This window comes from Archocentrus centrarchus, chromosome 4 (assembly GCF_007364275.1).
Source record: "Archocentrus centrarchus isolate MPI-CPG fArcCen1 chromosome 4, fArcCen1, whole genome shotgun sequence".
Lineage (NCBI taxonomy): Eukaryota > Metazoa > Chordata > Actinopteri > Cichliformes > Cichlidae > Archocentrus > Archocentrus centrarchus.
The window spans coordinates 37,308,297-37,325,424 of NC_044349.1; the positions used below are offsets into that span (position 1 = coordinate 37,308,297).

General features: G+C 44.9%; 1 protein-coding gene across 2 annotated transcripts in view; it reads left to right on the forward strand.

Annotated features, from left to right (window-relative positions):
- The window catches only part of farp2 (FERM, RhoGEF and pleckstrin domain protein 2), a 33,352-nt gene that overhangs the window by 13,215 nt on the left and 3,009 nt on the right, over positions 1–17,128 (forward strand). The window contains exons 8-25 of one of the 2 annotated variants that reach the window (XM_030726872.1): positions 2,961–3,108; positions 3,212–3,307; positions 3,425–3,588; positions 3,678–3,746; positions 3,864–3,921; positions 4,662–4,917; positions 9,314–9,498; positions 9,712–9,801; positions 10,952–11,085; positions 11,659–11,740; positions 11,831–12,068; positions 12,772–12,902; positions 12,985–13,053; positions 13,131–13,220; positions 13,410–13,430; positions 14,231–14,313; positions 15,630–15,748; positions 15,915–16,078. In XM_030726872.1, coding sequence (XP_030582732.1) covers positions 2,961–3,108; positions 3,212–3,307; positions 3,425–3,588; positions 3,678–3,746; positions 3,864–3,921; positions 4,662–4,917; positions 9,314–9,498; positions 9,712–9,801; positions 10,952–11,085; positions 11,659–11,740; positions 11,831–12,068; positions 12,772–12,902; positions 12,985–13,053; positions 13,131–13,220; positions 13,410–13,430; positions 14,231–14,313; positions 15,630–15,748; positions 15,915–16,078 — 2,197 coding nt within the window. The remainder of the gene's footprint in view (positions 1–2,960; positions 3,109–3,211; positions 3,308–3,424; positions 3,589–3,677; positions 3,747–3,863; positions 3,922–4,661; positions 4,918–9,313; positions 9,499–9,711; positions 9,802–10,951; positions 11,086–11,658; positions 11,741–11,830; positions 12,069–12,771; positions 12,903–12,984; positions 13,054–13,130; positions 13,221–13,409; positions 13,431–14,230; positions 14,314–15,629; positions 15,749–15,914; positions 16,079–17,128) is intronic. The other variant, XM_030726873.1, reaches the window with a different exon arrangement.

The window sequence follows — 17,128 nt, forward strand, 5'->3', positions numbered from 1 at the left end:
CAGCATCACTGTTTATGTGCTCAGCGCGTTCTGCACCACATGCTGCAGAATCTGCATCAAGGCTCGTAGTGTGAAGATCTGTGAAATGCATTGTTGGAAAGTTAAAGCAGTCAGCCCCCAAAATCCTGTGTCTGCAGCCCCGAATGTATCCTGTGTAGACTGCACCATTAGCCTGTTTATCAGGCAGGGGGTATAGCCAGCTGGCCCGAGTCTGCCTGGAGAGTGTGGTGATGACTTTTACATCACTGACAGAAGTGGTGTCCTCAGTTACTGCTGTGTATCACACACCTGTGCCCTCCTGGTTTTATTCAAACATGCCCAAACTATTAAAGTCTGAGTGTTGGGTTTTTGGCATCTCGCTCCTGAATCTAAACACTGCAGCATATTGAGTATAAGGATTAAGTTTCTTGGTTGTTTTTTTCCCATTCTCTAAATGAGTCCCAGCTCTTTAGCAAAATCTGGCCTGTGTTTAAGTGTCGCTTTCTCAGCTTGACATTGAAACATCCTACATGTGGCCGTCTGTAGCCATTTTCCCACATGTGCTGCACTTTTTTTAGGAAACATCTGATGGAGACGCATGTTAAAGACTTCACAGCTACATTTGGGCCTCATGTGCTCCCTGCTGCACGTGCTACCCAGGCAGCCCCTCTGCCCAAACCGCAGAGTATTTCCAGCAGCGCAAACTCGTCTCCAGCAGACCATTTCCTGCTGTGGGGAAAATTCCCAAAGTATTCTTCCAAAATGGCTAAAAATTCATGTGTGAAAACATTTTTCTGCGGGACTGCCGTCACTCACCCTTGTGACTATGAAGAGATGTAATAAGCCCCACCCACAGAGATGCTGGAGGTGTATTCAGCCTTGAGGTGAGCATGTTTATTTGCTCAGGTGTGTGTTTGCAGCTGTAACTGCATTTTGAGTGACTTCAAATTAAAAGAAGAAACTTGTCCTTTTTTATGTGGTTTAACACCAGTTTACCGTAATGAGGTCACTGAAGTGTGACTATTGAGTGTTGTTGCTAAACAAACCCCAGTGAGGGGTTTCTGCCGGTTTTCACTGCACTTTTCCCACCATTGGCTCCCATGTAAAAACAGTGCTATCCTGTGGCCAATGGGGGCTCTTTTCAACCCAGTGTATTAGGCAGCTCTAAAGACTTCTGCTAATCTCTTCCCTTGGTTGGCAGCATGGAAGCACAGGCAGCGAGCTCCCGGGCCTAATCCTTTGCTCTGGCCGGTCTATTAGCCATAAGGCCAGTGGGGCAGGGGAGGGCCCTAAGGAGATTTCACTGCTTAACGGATGAACAAAATTAGAAGAGGGTGATGATTGGATGGATATGTCTTCGTAACATGCTGTTTGGTTGTAATCACATCGTTTTTAGATAACTCCTTTCAAATCCTTAAAGTTAGAAAGGATTTAGGGTCACGCTGCTCGGTATGAGTCACGCTGTCATGCTTTGTTTCAGTTTTCTGAAGTTTTTTTTATTTTTTTTTATTTATTTAACTTATGTAAATATGGTGTCATGTTTATATATTAAATAAAAAAATCTGAATACTGCAGATATGTATTTGATACCAAAGTTCATGAGATTAAATTAATATTAATTTGACTTATTCTGAGGCAAATTGTGAATCACAAGTGCCTAAAATGACATGTTGGGGTGTTTTTATACAACTGATCTGCAATGAATGAGGCGGTCGGGGTTATTAAATAAAAACACTTCAAATGACACAACATAAATCATCAAAAATGCTACTTGAGATACTTGAAGCTGATTTTAAAGCCTATTGCTAAACAGAAGGAAGACTTTAAGTATGTTTTAAGCCCTCAGATGCTGGGCTTTTAATCAGTAACAGCTCGAAGGCCAAAATAGCATTTCTGTCTGTGTTAAAGCTATTTTTTAAAAATCCAAGTCTCCAGATCAGCAGTCCAGGGAGAGATCAGACACTTGCAGTTTTACTTCCACCTGATCAAAACTGTAAATTGGAGTAAAGACAGACTGTGATTGGACGGAGCCTGCTATGAAAACACATCTCCCAAATTTGTTCCAACAAATGTGCTTTGGCTGCTTTGGCTGTACTCTGTGGTGAACGCACTGACAGGGATTAATGGAGGCATCGTCTCAGTGCTGAACAAACTCTAATGTATGGAGCTCGTTGGCAATACTAATGCAGTTATGTTCTGGTGAGGGAACCGAGGCTGCAGCAGTCAGCTAGCTCGCTACATCTGGGTGGTGTTTGAAACTGGTTACTGCATCTTCATTGGAGTAAGTTATTACTGCCTGTTACAAACATGACAGGAGAAACCAGAGCGCTGCCCCATTGAGTCCTAAATCACTGAGGCAGTGCCTGAAAAATCTCCATTTTCCTGATCTGTGTGATGTGGTGAGCACCAGGATCCATGAGGCTTGTGTGTGAGAGCTGGTAGAGCAGGAGTACAGCCAGAGGTCAGGGTGAGTGGATCACGAACAGGACAGTGCAGTTAATTTAAATTTCAGAGAAAGACGAGTTATTAACTTAGCTCAAATATTAATCCTATTTTATTCTTTGATGGCTGCAACTGCATTTTAGTTTCTGGTACTCTGCTTACATTTGAAAGCGTTCATACAGCACAAACATAACTGCAACCACTTTAATGTTATTATAAAATGGTCGGAGTCAACAGGCACTCAGTGATGAGTCTGAGTTGAGTATCCCTGTGGTGAATGAAGATGTTTCCCCCTTTAATGGGTGAGATTTGTTCTTTTTGGACCAGCATAGTTTCACACTGGCATCTCCTGCATGTAGCCAGCACACACTACACATCAGTAACGAGCAAAAGTCAGGCCACGCAAACGTACTTACATGCAGAGTCTGAACCCATCGGTGGGCTGTGGAGAAGAACCCGACCCCCTGTGCACTGTAAGACCAGCACACCGGAGGATCTGCCCTTGCCAGTGAATGCTAACGTCGTCTTTCTTGTACCAGGGGCCAGACTCCCGCCGAATCAGATTTCCAGATCCTGGAGATCGCCCGTAAACTGGAAATGTACGGTGTCCGCTTCCACCCAGCAGCTGACCGCGAAGGCACCAAGATCAACCTGTCTGTCGCTCACATGGGCCTCCAGGTGTTTCAGGTGACCGCTGCTCTGAGTCTAGTCGTCTTCCATGTGTATACGTCCCAGTCCCCAACAGTGTGACTGATTTTCTTTCTTTATTCCACATGTATTTCTCCCTCAGGGCCACACAAAAATAAATACCTTTAACTGGTCCAAGATTCGCAAACTGAGCTTCAAGAGGAAACGGTTCCTGATCAAGCTTCACCCAGAAGTCCACGTAAGTGTTAAAGAACAGATCAGTGTCCTTTTAATCTGAGCTTTCACATCCATAGAGGGATCAGACGGAGACCAGATGGATGCATGCTTCTATTCTACTTATTAATCTTTGTTTCAGGGGCCCCACCAGGATACCCTTGAGTTTCTGATGGCCAGTCGAGACCAGTGTAAAGTCTTCTGGAAGGTCTGTGTGGAGTACCACTCATTCTTCCGCCTGTTTGACCAACCACAGCCCAAATCCAAAGCTATGCTTTTCACCAGAGGCTCCTCCTTCAGATACAGGTATTGACTAACAACATAAACACAGTGCCAGGTGTCACCTTTACTGCTTTGTTACATTAAGTGCTTTAATTTAAAACCCTTTCTGTCAGTGGAAGAACCCAGAAGCAGCTTGTGGACTACGTCAAGGAAAATGGAGCAAAGCGAACTCCTTACCAGAGGTGTGTTAGAGAAGCTCGTTGTCTTTCTGATTCTTCTTAAGCATCTGCTGGAAAGGTTTCTACATAAAAATCACAGCAGCAGTTGTTACAAAATGACATGGAGCTCTTCTCTTTCAGAAGGAACAGTAGAGTAAGAATGTCAGCTCGATCCCTCGCCGCCGACGTGCCAAAACAGGTAAATGATGCACCACTAAAACAGTCCATAAATTTGGCTTCGATGGATAAACTAATGTAGATCTTGTCTCCTTTGCTACTTTCCCACCGCCGAGGAGCCGGTTTGCGTGCTGTTCCCAATGAACCGGCGAAACACTTAAGAACGGGCCCGCGTTCCCACCGTGTTTCTGTGAACTGCTCCTTTACGTATGAGTGTGGGCAGGTCCTCATCTGGACACTGAAGCCGAAGCGCACAAACGTGGGAGAACACGCTCTCCTTTCTGTGCTGCAAATACGTTTTAGGGTCCAAACCAAACTACTGCAGCATCTGTGTGCAGCACAGAGGGAAACACAGACAGCGATTAGAGCAAGACGACAAGAACGCACTTTGTGTCCTTTTATCTGTGATATGAACCGATACAAAGCAGCAAGTTCAGCCTTAGAGCCCAACCTAATTCACAGCCCTGAAAATCACTTTTCTCATGTATTACACATGTAATATGGTAGAAAACTTGATGTTGAGACGGCAGAGTCACGCCCTTCTGCCGCTTTCGGCACGCGTTCTTGGTTCCAGACCAGCTAGTTTGCGGGGCCGGCGTTGAACCCGTTTTTCGGCCGAGATCCGAGTAAATAAATGCTCCGGAACCCTGTTGGTGGGAAAGAGGCTACTTATTCCTTTCCTCTGTCCTCTTGTTTTGATTTCGTGTCTGTTGCAATCTTTTTTGTTTTTTTTTTTTTTTTTTTTTTTTTTCTTTCTTTCAGAGCTTCTCGTTCAACGACAGTCTCAGGTCCCCGGGTCAACCTTCCTCCACTGCCGTGTCCTTCCAGTCAGCACACATCCCTAGTGTTTTCCCGAGAACAGAACTCCAACCTCAGCACCAGCCTTTGTCCGCACTGAGTCAGTCTCCAGCACCACCTCAGCAGCAGCTTCAGTCCCCTGTGCAAGCTACCAGACCCCCCAGCCCCCCGAAGGAAGAACCCATCAAGCCTACTTCCCCGTCACCCTACGCTTTTCAAGGTGCCCCCAGCAGTCAGGCAGCAGGACACTGCAGCCCCTTGTTTGTGTGTGTAGAGAGTGGCACTTCTCAATCACAGCCCTCCAAAAATGGCAATGAGGATAATGAGCGTGGGGGGAAAAGGGGGGGAGGGAAAAGGACAGGGGTTTTTACACCTGAGGCTTTTGAGGCGGAGCTTTTGCGTACTAAACAGAACCCCATGTTCTCAATGTCCAGCTCACCGCTGCAGGTTACTGAGGAATTCATAGATGATGATCCCACTGAAATTTCCTTCTATGGCGGGGGTGTCGAGGCCTACTCTTATGGGCTGGAGGATAAAGTAGATAACTTTGATTTAATGGAGGAATCTGATCTTAGGAAAAACAGGCTCTTTAGTGTGGGAATTGAGGATCTGAATGGGAACACCAATGCCTTCCCTGATAGCATTGTTGGTCACTCTGAGACCAGCTCCTTGGTTAATAACCGCTCAGAGTGCAGCTCCTTGGACAACCTGGGGCTCAGCTCCGCAGGCGAGTCCATGTCGGTGGGCTGTGGAGGCCCCGACTCCTCCTCGCTTCGCCTGCCGGGGTCTGACATCCAGTCAGAGGCCAGCTCGATGGTCAACTTCCCAGCGTACTCGGTGCGCTCGGAGAGCAGTTCTGCTGTGCAGTTCAGTGACTTGGTGGAGCAGCTGGAGCAGCTCAGCTACCCACCCACTGCCACTGAGGGCTCAGGGAACGGCAGCTCGGATTCAGACTCCGACTGGGGCTCTGACAGCGTCCTTCCCCCTGAGCAGAACCTATTTTACAGTAATCCTCTGACGGGGAGCAACGGAATCGAGGAGTTCCTCCTGCAGTGTCACAACCTGCAGGCCCTGGCACTAGCAGAGCCCTCTGGATCCTCCCATGTTAAAATATAAAGCACTTGAAGGCAGCCCAGGGCTGTCCAAATATAGAGAACATTTTAACGCATAAGCAACAATACATTTCACCATTTAATCAGAGTCTCGACAGCACTTAAGATGCTTTTAATTGTTGAAAAAGAGATGCTTATGAAGATGGCTGCATCATCATCTCTTCAGCTTTAAGGCTCGTCAGTGAAGCCGCTCTTTCACTTTAACCCTCTCTTCTCAGAGTTGGGGGGGAAATTGTTGCATGCATAGTTTTTCCTGCAGGCAGCACCGTTTTGTTTTTAATCCCCTGCCATGTTTTTTTTTTTTTTATTTTTATAAATCATTCCTGTCTTGGAACGTGGCTTTTATTGCTATGAGAGCCTTGAATGCCAAATCTCCTATCAGTTGTCTTATCTGCAACATTTAGGCTTCTAAGAGAAAATATTGAACATGCATTAAAAGATAAAGCTTTCAAAATAAAAGCCTTTCCTAAAATGTTAAAAACACTAATGTAGACATTAGTGTTTTAAAAAAGAACGCACGGTGCATATTATCCAATTTAACTTCCACTTGCTGAATAATAATTCCATGTCTAAATTTGATCATTTGATATAATGATTCCAGATCATTTAAGCTTGTAAGTAATGCAGAGTTTTAATGATTTCTACTTTTGCTTTAATTCTGTCTTTACCTGCACGGGCTTTCCTAATTTACTTTAAGTACTTGACAAACATGTAACAGTTTAACTATTAGTGTGTTTAAATCTAATTTCTGGCGCTTATTGGGCAGTGCAGGCTTTTCCAGTGGATGGTGAGCTGTAGTCTCTGTCAGGGGGAAATGAAACCAGTAGTGGCCTGTGTTCAACACAGGCCTCCTTTTTTCTAAACACAGGGCATGTCACACCCTCCACCCCCCACCCCCCTCTTTTTTCAATTGTGGTTCACTGCCACCTGCTGGCTGAAGTTGGTGCTGTTCACAGCCCACAGCTGTGGTAGTTTTTTTTTTGGCCTGGGTAGGTTTATCATGTCTGTATATTTCCCAAAGCTGACACCAACTCGCATTTTTCCTTCCTGTTGAGCTGAGTTAAAGAATGTAAACGGTGTGCTGATGAGCCATTGAGTGCACTGTTAACGCCACTTTCTATAAAATGAATGTATCACCTGTATGGATGTAAGGCTTCAGTAAACTGTACCGTAGCTTTTAAAGCTTCTCGATTAAGAAACGTTCAGCTTGGTTTCTTCTGGCATTCAGCCTGCAGCCTGTTTGGAGGTTTGGGCATTAGAGGCGGCCAGAAAAACCAGATTAAGTTCTGACTGGTTTGGGGAAGCGGGGGTCTTTTGCACATTCGCGATGAAATAATTTTTTTTAATATATCCAGTCAAGTCAGTTACTAACAAATCTGCATTCAAAGCTTTTTTTTTTTTGTTCTTGTTTTTTTCCCCCTCTGTAATGTTTGCTTGACCTCAGTGAGCTGTGTGGATTTATTTATCCTGAGTTGATTCTGCATTTAACTGAGACAGTTTTTTATAAGCTTTTATTTTCCTCCTCTTAATGGTCTGGAGTCCAAGTTCACCTTAATGTGCCTGAAGTCTTCACTTGGCTGTCTGTACATTTTACAGAATTGCCCTTTTTTGCCTGTAGCACTTACACCATGATCCCCCTTTTTTTTTTTTTTTTTTTTTTTTTTTGTTGTTGTTAATAAAGCACTTTTTTTTCAATCTCAGGTGTAGGTTCCTGCTTTTGGGGAAAGTTTTTTGGAAAGGGGATATACAGATTAGGCCTTTTTTCCTTAATTGTAATCATTAGACACTTGATACTCATCTTTTCTCATTGTCATTTTGAAGGACGGCTAAAACACCCCAGAAGTGTTTTTGCGATCTCTACAGTCACAGGTGTGGACAGGTGTGTGTCACCTGGGAGAAATCTTCTTTTGCTTCAGAGTTCACTGATCTGAAGGATTTGTCTTCATGGCTTTTTATTTTATTTTTTTTACCATGTGATTCTTTCCACTTAACTAAAGATTTATTTAATGACCAGTTGACGATTATAACCAGCTAACTGCACTTAGACACCAAGTAATCACCACTTAACCCTGAACATGTATATTTTCTACTAATTATAAACAGCCTGTACTTAATGTTCTGTATGTTTTACTCTAAAGAATAAAGTAATAACTTTTGGGTACCATGAATGTCAGACTTAAAATTCTTTTTATTAAGCTGCAGACTGAAATCAAAGGCTTAGTTTCAGTTGTAGCAGAAGCTGCTGTGGTGTTACAGTCTGAGGTCCAGAACATGGAGGGCAAAGTTAGAGAGGGATGAGTCCTGTAACTGCAGTGTGTGTGTGTGTGTGTGTGTGAACTTGCTGCTTTATCCTGACTGTATAGCTCTCTCAAAGCTCAAAGTTTGAGCTTTGAGAGAACAACTTTTGTTTTGCTCACCAAAGTGTCTTTTTAAATATGGGGACACGTGCCAGATGTTTGTATGGCCTCATTAATGTTCCACACTGAAGCCACTCCCTGGTGTGTGATTCTCCTAACATCATTACAGAGAATTCCATGCAGTTTTCCATCATATTTGAGGCAGCAGGCACACATGCTGTTGGGGGCTGGGTCAGACTTGTACACAAGATTCCTCAACTGAATTCCAGCTCCGTGTGTGTGTGTGTGTGTGTGTGTGTGTGTGTGTGTGTGTGTGTGTGTTTGCACAGGCCTTGTGCCAAGTCATTCCACAGCAAACCCCCGTCTTCCTGCTGTGGAGCCCTATGTCCGCTCCCTCCCCCCGTGTTAGTCCCTGTGTGTGTGTGTGTGTGTGTGTGGGGGGGGGGGGGCACTTCAAATAAACTATAAACAACTGTTTGCCCTCCAGACAGGCCGCATTCCTGATAACTCTGCGTGAGCAATTATTTCCGGGTCGAGTAGTGAGTCGTCTTTTTGTTTTTTCTCTTCCCCTCTCTAATAGAAGTGGAAGAACAGCTGTGGTGACCCATGACTCAGTTAGGAGTCTGGTCTGTTCTGGCATTTCGTCTGCCTGTTTTTGTCTCCTGATTTGTTGTGCAGAACAAAAGCAGCAGAGCCGGTTCTCTGGCGTGACTCGGGCCTGTATCGGTTACTATTCATCGTTTGTCTTCCTTGTCGAGAGCTTTAGAAACGAGGGCAGGAGGGGAAATGTGGGAAGCATTACCTCCCTTTGTTGCCTCCCTTTTTATTTGTGTGTGTGTGAGAGATGAACTTATTTTAGTTTGAATCTGGGGCTGGTTTTATTTTTCCCCCTCTGAGAGGAAATGAGATGATAGTGGAAAAACTGTTTGGGTGAAGAAGAATTTTAAGGGTTACGTATTTGTTTTCAAAATATTGCATAAGTGTTATGAACAAGTTTGTGCATGTAGAGCGTTGATTTAAGCTCCGCCCTGAAAGTTCCTTAACCCTTCATATTTTTATCCTGTCCAACATTTAATCATGGAATCTAAAACCTCACAGTACAAAACACTGATTTCCATCTGTAACTCTGATTTTCCTTCTCCCACAGATTCAGTGGTGGACAGCCCGCAGCTCTCACCCGTCGCCTCCAAAGGCCCCCTCTGCCTGTCGCACTCCTTCCAGATGTCGACCCTCAGCCTGCCGGGCCAGGCCCCGTCGCCCCTGCAAAGCCCCATCCTGAGCGAGGTGGGCAGCAATGCCAGGCTAGAGGAGGAGGAGGAGGGCAGGAGGAAGGTACACCTCTTACATGTCAACCCTTCCAACAACCTGCCTCACATCCCCAAAGCACACACACACACACACACACACACTCACTTAGTTTTCCCTGTAATTAACAATGGGATGAGAAGTTCTTGTACAGTGGAGGGAAAGACAGTTTAGCTTCAACCATTTGAGTCTATTTTCTTATTCACAGCAGAGTTTTAACGAACCTCTCTTTCACCTCAGCGATATCCCACCGATAAGGCCTATTTCATTGCCAAAGAGATTCTGACCACAGAGCGAACGTACCTGAAGGACCTGGAGGTCATCACTGTGGTAAGGTTTTCTTTTGATCTGATTATGCGCGCGCGGACACACACACCCCCCTGGCAAAGTTTTAAAAAATGAAAAACTAAGTATCTGTGTGAGGCAGAATGACTGACTGTGGTGTGCATCATACATATATTCAGTTCATTATTAAAGTATTTTGCACAGCTGTGTGTGTGTGTGTGTGTGTGTGTGTGTGTGTGTTGCTCAACTTGGGGTTAAGTAACTCAAGTGTTGATGATTTTCTTAACTTTTCTCTGTTGCTGCTTCATTCTGCCTTCAGTGCTTAAGATGCAAACTGAGTATTAAACACTATAACTGATATTTTCTGAAGGCCGAGCAAAGAGATGAAAGGCTTCGACTTTAGAAGTGACTCCATCTCATAAACACACACTCTTCCGTTTCTGTTTAATGCACAGTTAGAGGCGCTTTTACAGCATGGATATTAAGTTTCAGGTGAATAATATCATAGGATTTTAATTACACAATAATATATGATCACTGGGTGAACATCAAATAAGTGTTATCAGAGACGATGCTAGAGAGCGACTCTGGTGTTAAAATAAACCCTAAAAAGACGTTTGCAGCTGTTTGCACCTGAAGGGCTCGTCCATAGCTGGTCCATAGCTGGTCCATAGCTGGTCCATAGCTGGTCCATAGCTGGATTGTGAATCACATGAGCCAGTTATGTTGTAACACTGCTGCCCGCACACATTAGAGATGCACTACTATATTTCACCTGTGTGGTGTCAAGCATATCAGCTTATTGTGGGGAAGATGGAGACAAGTGTGCTCCTTTTGCTCTGATGGCATGAGCAGCAGTTTGGATTGAGCAGTTAATAAAGTTGTAATGAAACTCTATACATGCATAGAAGTATAATTTTGGGGGGGGGGTGCTTTTTAAGTTTAATTTTAGGGTAAATTTCACCAAACTTGTGAATTCTTTTTAATCAGGATTCAGCACATGAAGCTTTTGTCTCAATAACCACTGAAAATAAATCTTAATCTTCCCTTCAAAATAACTGAGACCAGACTTATGTGACGAAGAGCCAAAGGACTTCAGAGTCCGTTGATTCTTGAGAGGCTCAGCTGTTACAGCAGACTTGTTCTGTCTTCCATGCTCATGTTACCTCCATGGCATCTGTTTGTCTGCTCCCAGTGGTTCCGCAGCGCTGTGATCAAAGAGAACGCCATGCCCGAAGGCCTGATGACCCTCCTGTTCTCCAACATCGACCCCATCTACGAGTTCCACCGAGGCTTCCTGAAGGAGCTGGACCAGAGGCTGGCTCTCTGGTAGGTCCTTCATTATGCTGTGTGTTCCAGGTACCGCAGTCCTCTGGAGTGATGTCACTCCTGAGTTGAGTGCATTCCTGCAGTAAAGTTGGAAAACTGGATTTGTTTTGCTTCTTAGCAAAGTAGAGCCGTTCATACATTCATTCATTCATTCATTCATTCATACATCGCTAGCTTTTGGTGCTTAAAAACGCTGCTGCAGCACACTCGTGGGTGGAGCCCGGTAACCTGCACTGCCACTGCTGTAACAGTTTTACTGCTGTTTACGTTCACTGCCACCATCTTGGATTGTTAACTCGGGGGGGGGGGGGGGGGGGGTGTCGCTGTAGCTCAGTAGGTGAGGGAGGTCACCTGCTAATCAGAAGGTTAGCGGTTTGATCCCTGGCTGCTCCTGCAAGATACTGAACCCCAAGTTGCTCGCTGACACGACCGTCGGGGTATGAAAGTGTGTATGTTAGAAAGTGCTTACACTTAGAAGTGTGTGTGTGTGTGTGTGTGAGAGGATAAATCTCAGTGAAGCTCCTGACTGATGAGATCCTAACAAAGACAAACTCTGCACATCTGTTTTCTAAGGGAGGGGCGCTCGAATGCTCATGTCAAAGGTGACTACCAGAGGATTGGTGACGTGATGCTGAAGAACATGTGCGCTCTTAAGGTAAGAAGACTTTTGTTAATGATACCCCCCCCCCCCCCCCCCCCCCCCTTCTTCACGTTTGGCTGACCCTCGTTTTCGTTTGATCTCCAGGAATTCACCAGTTACCTACAAAAACACGATGAAGTGTTAACAGAGCTAGAGAAGGCCTCCAAGAGGCTGAAGAAGCTGGAGACGGTCTACAAAGAGTTTGAACTCCAAAAGGTCTGCTACCTGCCCCTCAACACATTCCTGCTCAAGCCCATCCAGCGCCTCATGCACTACAAGCTAATCCTGGAGAGACTGTGCAAGCATTATTCCCCTGCCCACCGTGATTATGACGACTGCAAGGGTTAGTTTTTGAAAGCTGCTTTCTTCTTATGACAGCGCTGATACCTCACCATCCCATCAGTCCTTTGTAACAGTCAAACACATCTAGCAGTAAGTAAGAAACTGCGGCGCTTGTGCCGTGGGAGTCGTATGCATGTGTTGACCTTTGCAGCACAGCGGCAGCACGCTGTCCTGGACCCAGGGCTTCACAGCAGGATATTCACACATCTATACACCACACCTGCAGTGGTTTTACTTTTGTGGCTGAGCAGTGAATATTGGATGGTTTTAAGATATCAAAGCCTTTTTTAACCCAGAACTTCCTCTCAGGGAGTTTAAAGGCTGCACTGTGATGCTGACTCAAAGATTAGTCTGCCGGCATGGCAGTAACCAGGTTACATTTTGGGCATCGCTGCTCTTTATTTTCTCTGTTCTGTCTGTGTGATACGCAGTACCCACACACAGATCCACAGGAGGCAGGGTGACCATGAAAGTAGTTTAAACTGGAAGTACTTCATTATATTTACTGTCTTTTAGTGTTAACACTTAGCAGAAAACCAGTCTCAAAGGATTAGTAGTAAAACCACACACGAGTAATACAACACATTTTAATGCATATATTTGTAACTTCCAACTATATAAATGTGTCAGTGTTGGGAAAATCTCCTCTCTTGACTGTGACAGTGATGCCTCTCCTTTGGGTTCTCATTTGTCGTCCCGTGCAGAGGCTCTGAAGGAAGTGGCAGAGATAGCTGCCCAGCTGCAAAGCAGTCTCATCCGGCTGGAGAATTTCCAGAAGCTCACAGAGCTGCAGAGAGACCTGATCGGCATTGAGAACTTGACTGCACCAGGCAGGGTGAGTGCAGTGACTCTGAGCAGAGGGTAGGGAGGGAAGTGGGTAATAAGCTCGAGTAGTCTAAGAAGGTTCTTGTTTCTAGGAGTTCATTCGAGAGGGGTGCTTGTACAAGCTCACCAAGAAGGGGCTGCAGCAGAGGATGTTTTTCCTGGTCAGTACTTCCACTTCAACTCTAAAGCTTCTCATCATTGTTAGCAGGTTTTAATGTTTGTGCTAATGTCTTTTCAGTTCTCCGACATGCTGCTCTACACAAGCAAAGGTGTTACAGCAACCAATCAGTTCAAAGTGCACGGACAGCTGCCCCTTCACGGCATGATAGTGAGTCTGCAAAGCTTCTTTTCCTAAGCTGTGCCCCCCCCCAACCCTCACCAGTGCTGTAAAGCTCTGAGTGTCAGAATACCTGATAATGAGGTGTCAGTTCAGGATGTTTAAATGTACCTAGGATGTGTTGAGAAGGGAGGGTGAGGGTCTCCTAACTGCATGTCTCTGCTTTACTTCTGGCTGCAGCTCATAGTGTTGGACACGCCGGTAAGTCCTCTGAGCTCTGCCATCTCGGATGCCCAAACCCGACCCTCCTTTCCTCCCGTGCCTGTGTAGACAAAGTAAAAAGCTATAGACTGTATATAAAATGTTGACATAGCCTCAGCTTCTGAAACATGAAGCCAGCGGGGGGGTGGGGGGTGACTCTGATTACAAAAAGTAACAGCAGATAGAAGTCTGAGAAAATGACCTTACTTTTCACTTATTTTATGAGCTCAGTACACACTGCTGTGTGCCCAGTACGCACATTTTGTAAATGAAGTCTCATTTTAGAGTAAAATAGACGATTTAAAAAAAAAAGTATACTTTAGAATGTGGATGCTTTGTGATGGAGAAGTTTCTACTGGTGTTTTCTCAGTCAGCTCCACGCCTCACTCGTCTGTCCTGGGTCAAAACACAGATGTGACTGCCAAAATCATCAGCTCAGAACCTCCTGAACCGATGGGTGAAGTCATAGTGGCATGTTGGCCTCTGACTGTCATAACTGTTCATGGTCTATATGAATAAACGCAGTGATAAACTGTAGCAGGACATGGTGATTTGTGTTTTGACGTCATCAGTAGGAGGCTGGAGGAGATCCCTGCAGCTTACCTGCAGACGCATAGATGCTTCAGTAGAGGCTCTTTGGCAGGTCTCTGTGATGTCACACTGTTTGCATTTGCTTCCCTTCTTTGTTCCTGATCTCATTCAAGGTGAATCAGGTTGTTTGGATCACTGTTAGAAGGCTGCAACTGCTTCCTCCATCCAGCTCACAGCTTATGTTTTTATGATTTCCTTTTTGTCTGTAGGTGGAGGAAAGTGAAAATGAATGGTCAGTCCCCCACTGTTTCACCATTTACTCTGCTCAGAGGACCATTGTAGTGGCTGCCAGGTGAGACTGGGGGGGAGGGGACTGGTAGTGAATGGAGCTCGTAAACAAAAGCAGGCTTTGATATTTCAGATTAAGTTTTTTTTTTTTTTTTGCACATTTTGACCATTAATCATGGGAATGATTTTTTTTTTTTTTTTTAATGAAAGTTTTCATTCAGTGATTCTTGGTTCAACCTGCTCAAATCCAGCACTGACTGGTGTAAATCACTCCACCCGGCAGATTCCTGTCAGTACTGATCCTTTACTTTGTAATGAACCGTGTACTCTGATGGTTCACCCGGCAGCTGGAGCAACAGCAGATGAAGTTATTCTCGCCTCGATGAGCTTCCAAAGTGGAAAAATTCTACAGCTGGGCAGGAAAATGATGGCAATAATTACCTCGAAATTTTTATTTTTATTGACTGTGGTGATTATTGTCCCCTCAATAGAAGTATTAATTTTATTTCTGTGCAAAAGCCCATGAATCTCCTAAGAGAAGCACTGTACCACATCTGACTGCTGGTTAGTTCCTGGGCAGGTCAATGACAAATAAGGAGCAAACTGTGCTAATATGAAAGGTTATAATTCTGCTGAACGTAACATGTAAACAAGTGTGGACCTCAACAAGCACCAGGCCTGTACCCAAATACTGCTCTTAAACTTATTTATAACATTGTGACAGTTGTGTAGTAACATTTTTGTCCCTGACTCCCAGCCCTATAAATCCTCTCAGTACTGCCAGCACTGCATGTGTTTGACAGTAACAGATTCATGTAATTATGTATCTATTTTCAACGATGCTTGTGTAAACACTCGGCCCGGCGCAGCCCTTAATCTTTTTTTTTTCTTTTTAAACCGCGGGGTTTTTTATGGTCTTCAGTTTTGACCGCTGTTCCTGTTACTGTAACATAATCATCACGTTTCCTGCTGTGGTTTTGGAAAGACATGATTACACAGAAGCAAACATTACCTGCTGTAAACCTCCATCCGTGTATGAGTCATGTTTCTGGTTTGACTCTGACCTGCTGTTACTCGAGTTGTTTCCATACTCGGTGGTTTTCCCTTCAGAATAAAGTGATAAACAGATCTGCTCATGACTTCATTGTTGTGGTGTTGCCACATTCTTAGGTCTCAGCTTGGTTTGAGTGCACTCTGGATTAATATCAGTTTAGGTTAAAGGCACAGAAACAAAGGACTGTTATAATAAACTGGAAGTATCTCATACTGGGTTGCATCATTTTCTAATCTATCTAATTAAAAAAAAAATGCATTCATAACAGTGTATAAATTATTGTGTTTTTTGTCTTTTTGTATTGTATCTTCTGTTCGTCATGGTAGCTCTAAAGTGGAGATGGGGAAGTGGATTGAGGACCTGAACTTGGCCATCGACATGGCCAAGAAGTCTCAAGAGAAATCCAGCGTCTTCCTTGATGCTGGACTCAGCGACCGCTCCAACCGTAAGAGCTTTCATTGAACTCAATACCTGTGGGTGTGGTGGTGTATTTTTCTCTGTTTAGTGAACAGAAAATCCGCTTTGGACACAAACAACGCAAATGTGCTGTTAATCCCTCCTCCTCTCCTCCACACACAACTTCCTGTCCCACCCCCTCCCCCTCCCCCTAGGATCGTCCGATGAGGTTTCTCTGGAGCAGGAGTCGGAGGATGACATGAACTCCTCCCGTACTTCACTGGAGAAGCAGACGCACCACCGTGCCAACACAACCATGCATGTGTGCTGGCATCGCAACACCAGTGTGTCTATGTCTGATCACAGCCTGGCTGTGGAGGTACTCCTCCCCTGCCCTCAGCTGCACGCATACACACCCATTTACACACACCAGCAGCACATCCATCCAAGCTCCTGTCTTCATACCTGCATCAGTGGAGTGAGGGGACGCAGCCTGTGTTCTCACCGATTTCTTCTGAACCTTTTTAACATCCTCTTAAATGCTCCTTTTCTCCACCCTGTGTTTCCGCTGTGAGTTCAGTTTCTCCCAGAAGGATCATCTTCTGTTCTGCATGCAAGAACTGTCCTGACACTGACATTTTCACCCCACAGACCGGAAGGATTTCCTCTCTTCTTTCCACTTCCTTCTCATCAGAGCTAACATGCTAACACTTTTTCTGCTCCCTCTTTTTCTCCCCCCTCTCTCCTCACCCTCCTCCAGTCTTCGGCTCTCCGGCTGTCTCACCAGAACTTCCTCCTCGCTATCTCCTCGGTCAGGGCCAAAGACCAAACACCATCACGCACGTTTGCTGGTACAGAAACCAGAACCTCTCTCTCACTGATTACCTGCGCATGAACCAGGTACTCAATCTGTGGAACAAGGTGGCTTACTGAGCTTCAGTGCTGTGCTCCCTCCCTGAAGTCAGAACAGAAAACGTTGCGTTAATAACCGGACGTGTTGGAATTCCAAGAAATACAAACATTTAAAGTGTTTATTTGTTCATTTATTGCTAGAATTACTTGATGTCCCAAGAGCTTCATTCAACACAAATTAAAGTTTCCATTTCACTCTGGATCTGCCTACCAAAATAAAAGATGTTAAATTAGTAACACAAAATGACGGCGGCGGCAGCATTTGTATCTGCTTTAAGGCAACTCAAAGCAGGAACACTGAGAGGAATTCCAGATTAAGAGCAGGAAGAGGGCAGAGGAGCTCAGTCAGCAACACACGAGGCTCTTAATCTGAGGGTCGTGGGTTTGAGCCCCATGCTGGCTGACTGGAATTTTAATCTGTTTGGACAGGAAGACTAGAAAAGTGCTACAGAATATTTCTATTTTGAAGCATTAGAAGGAAAAATGACTCCAGAACATTCTCCCTGATTAGGTCGAG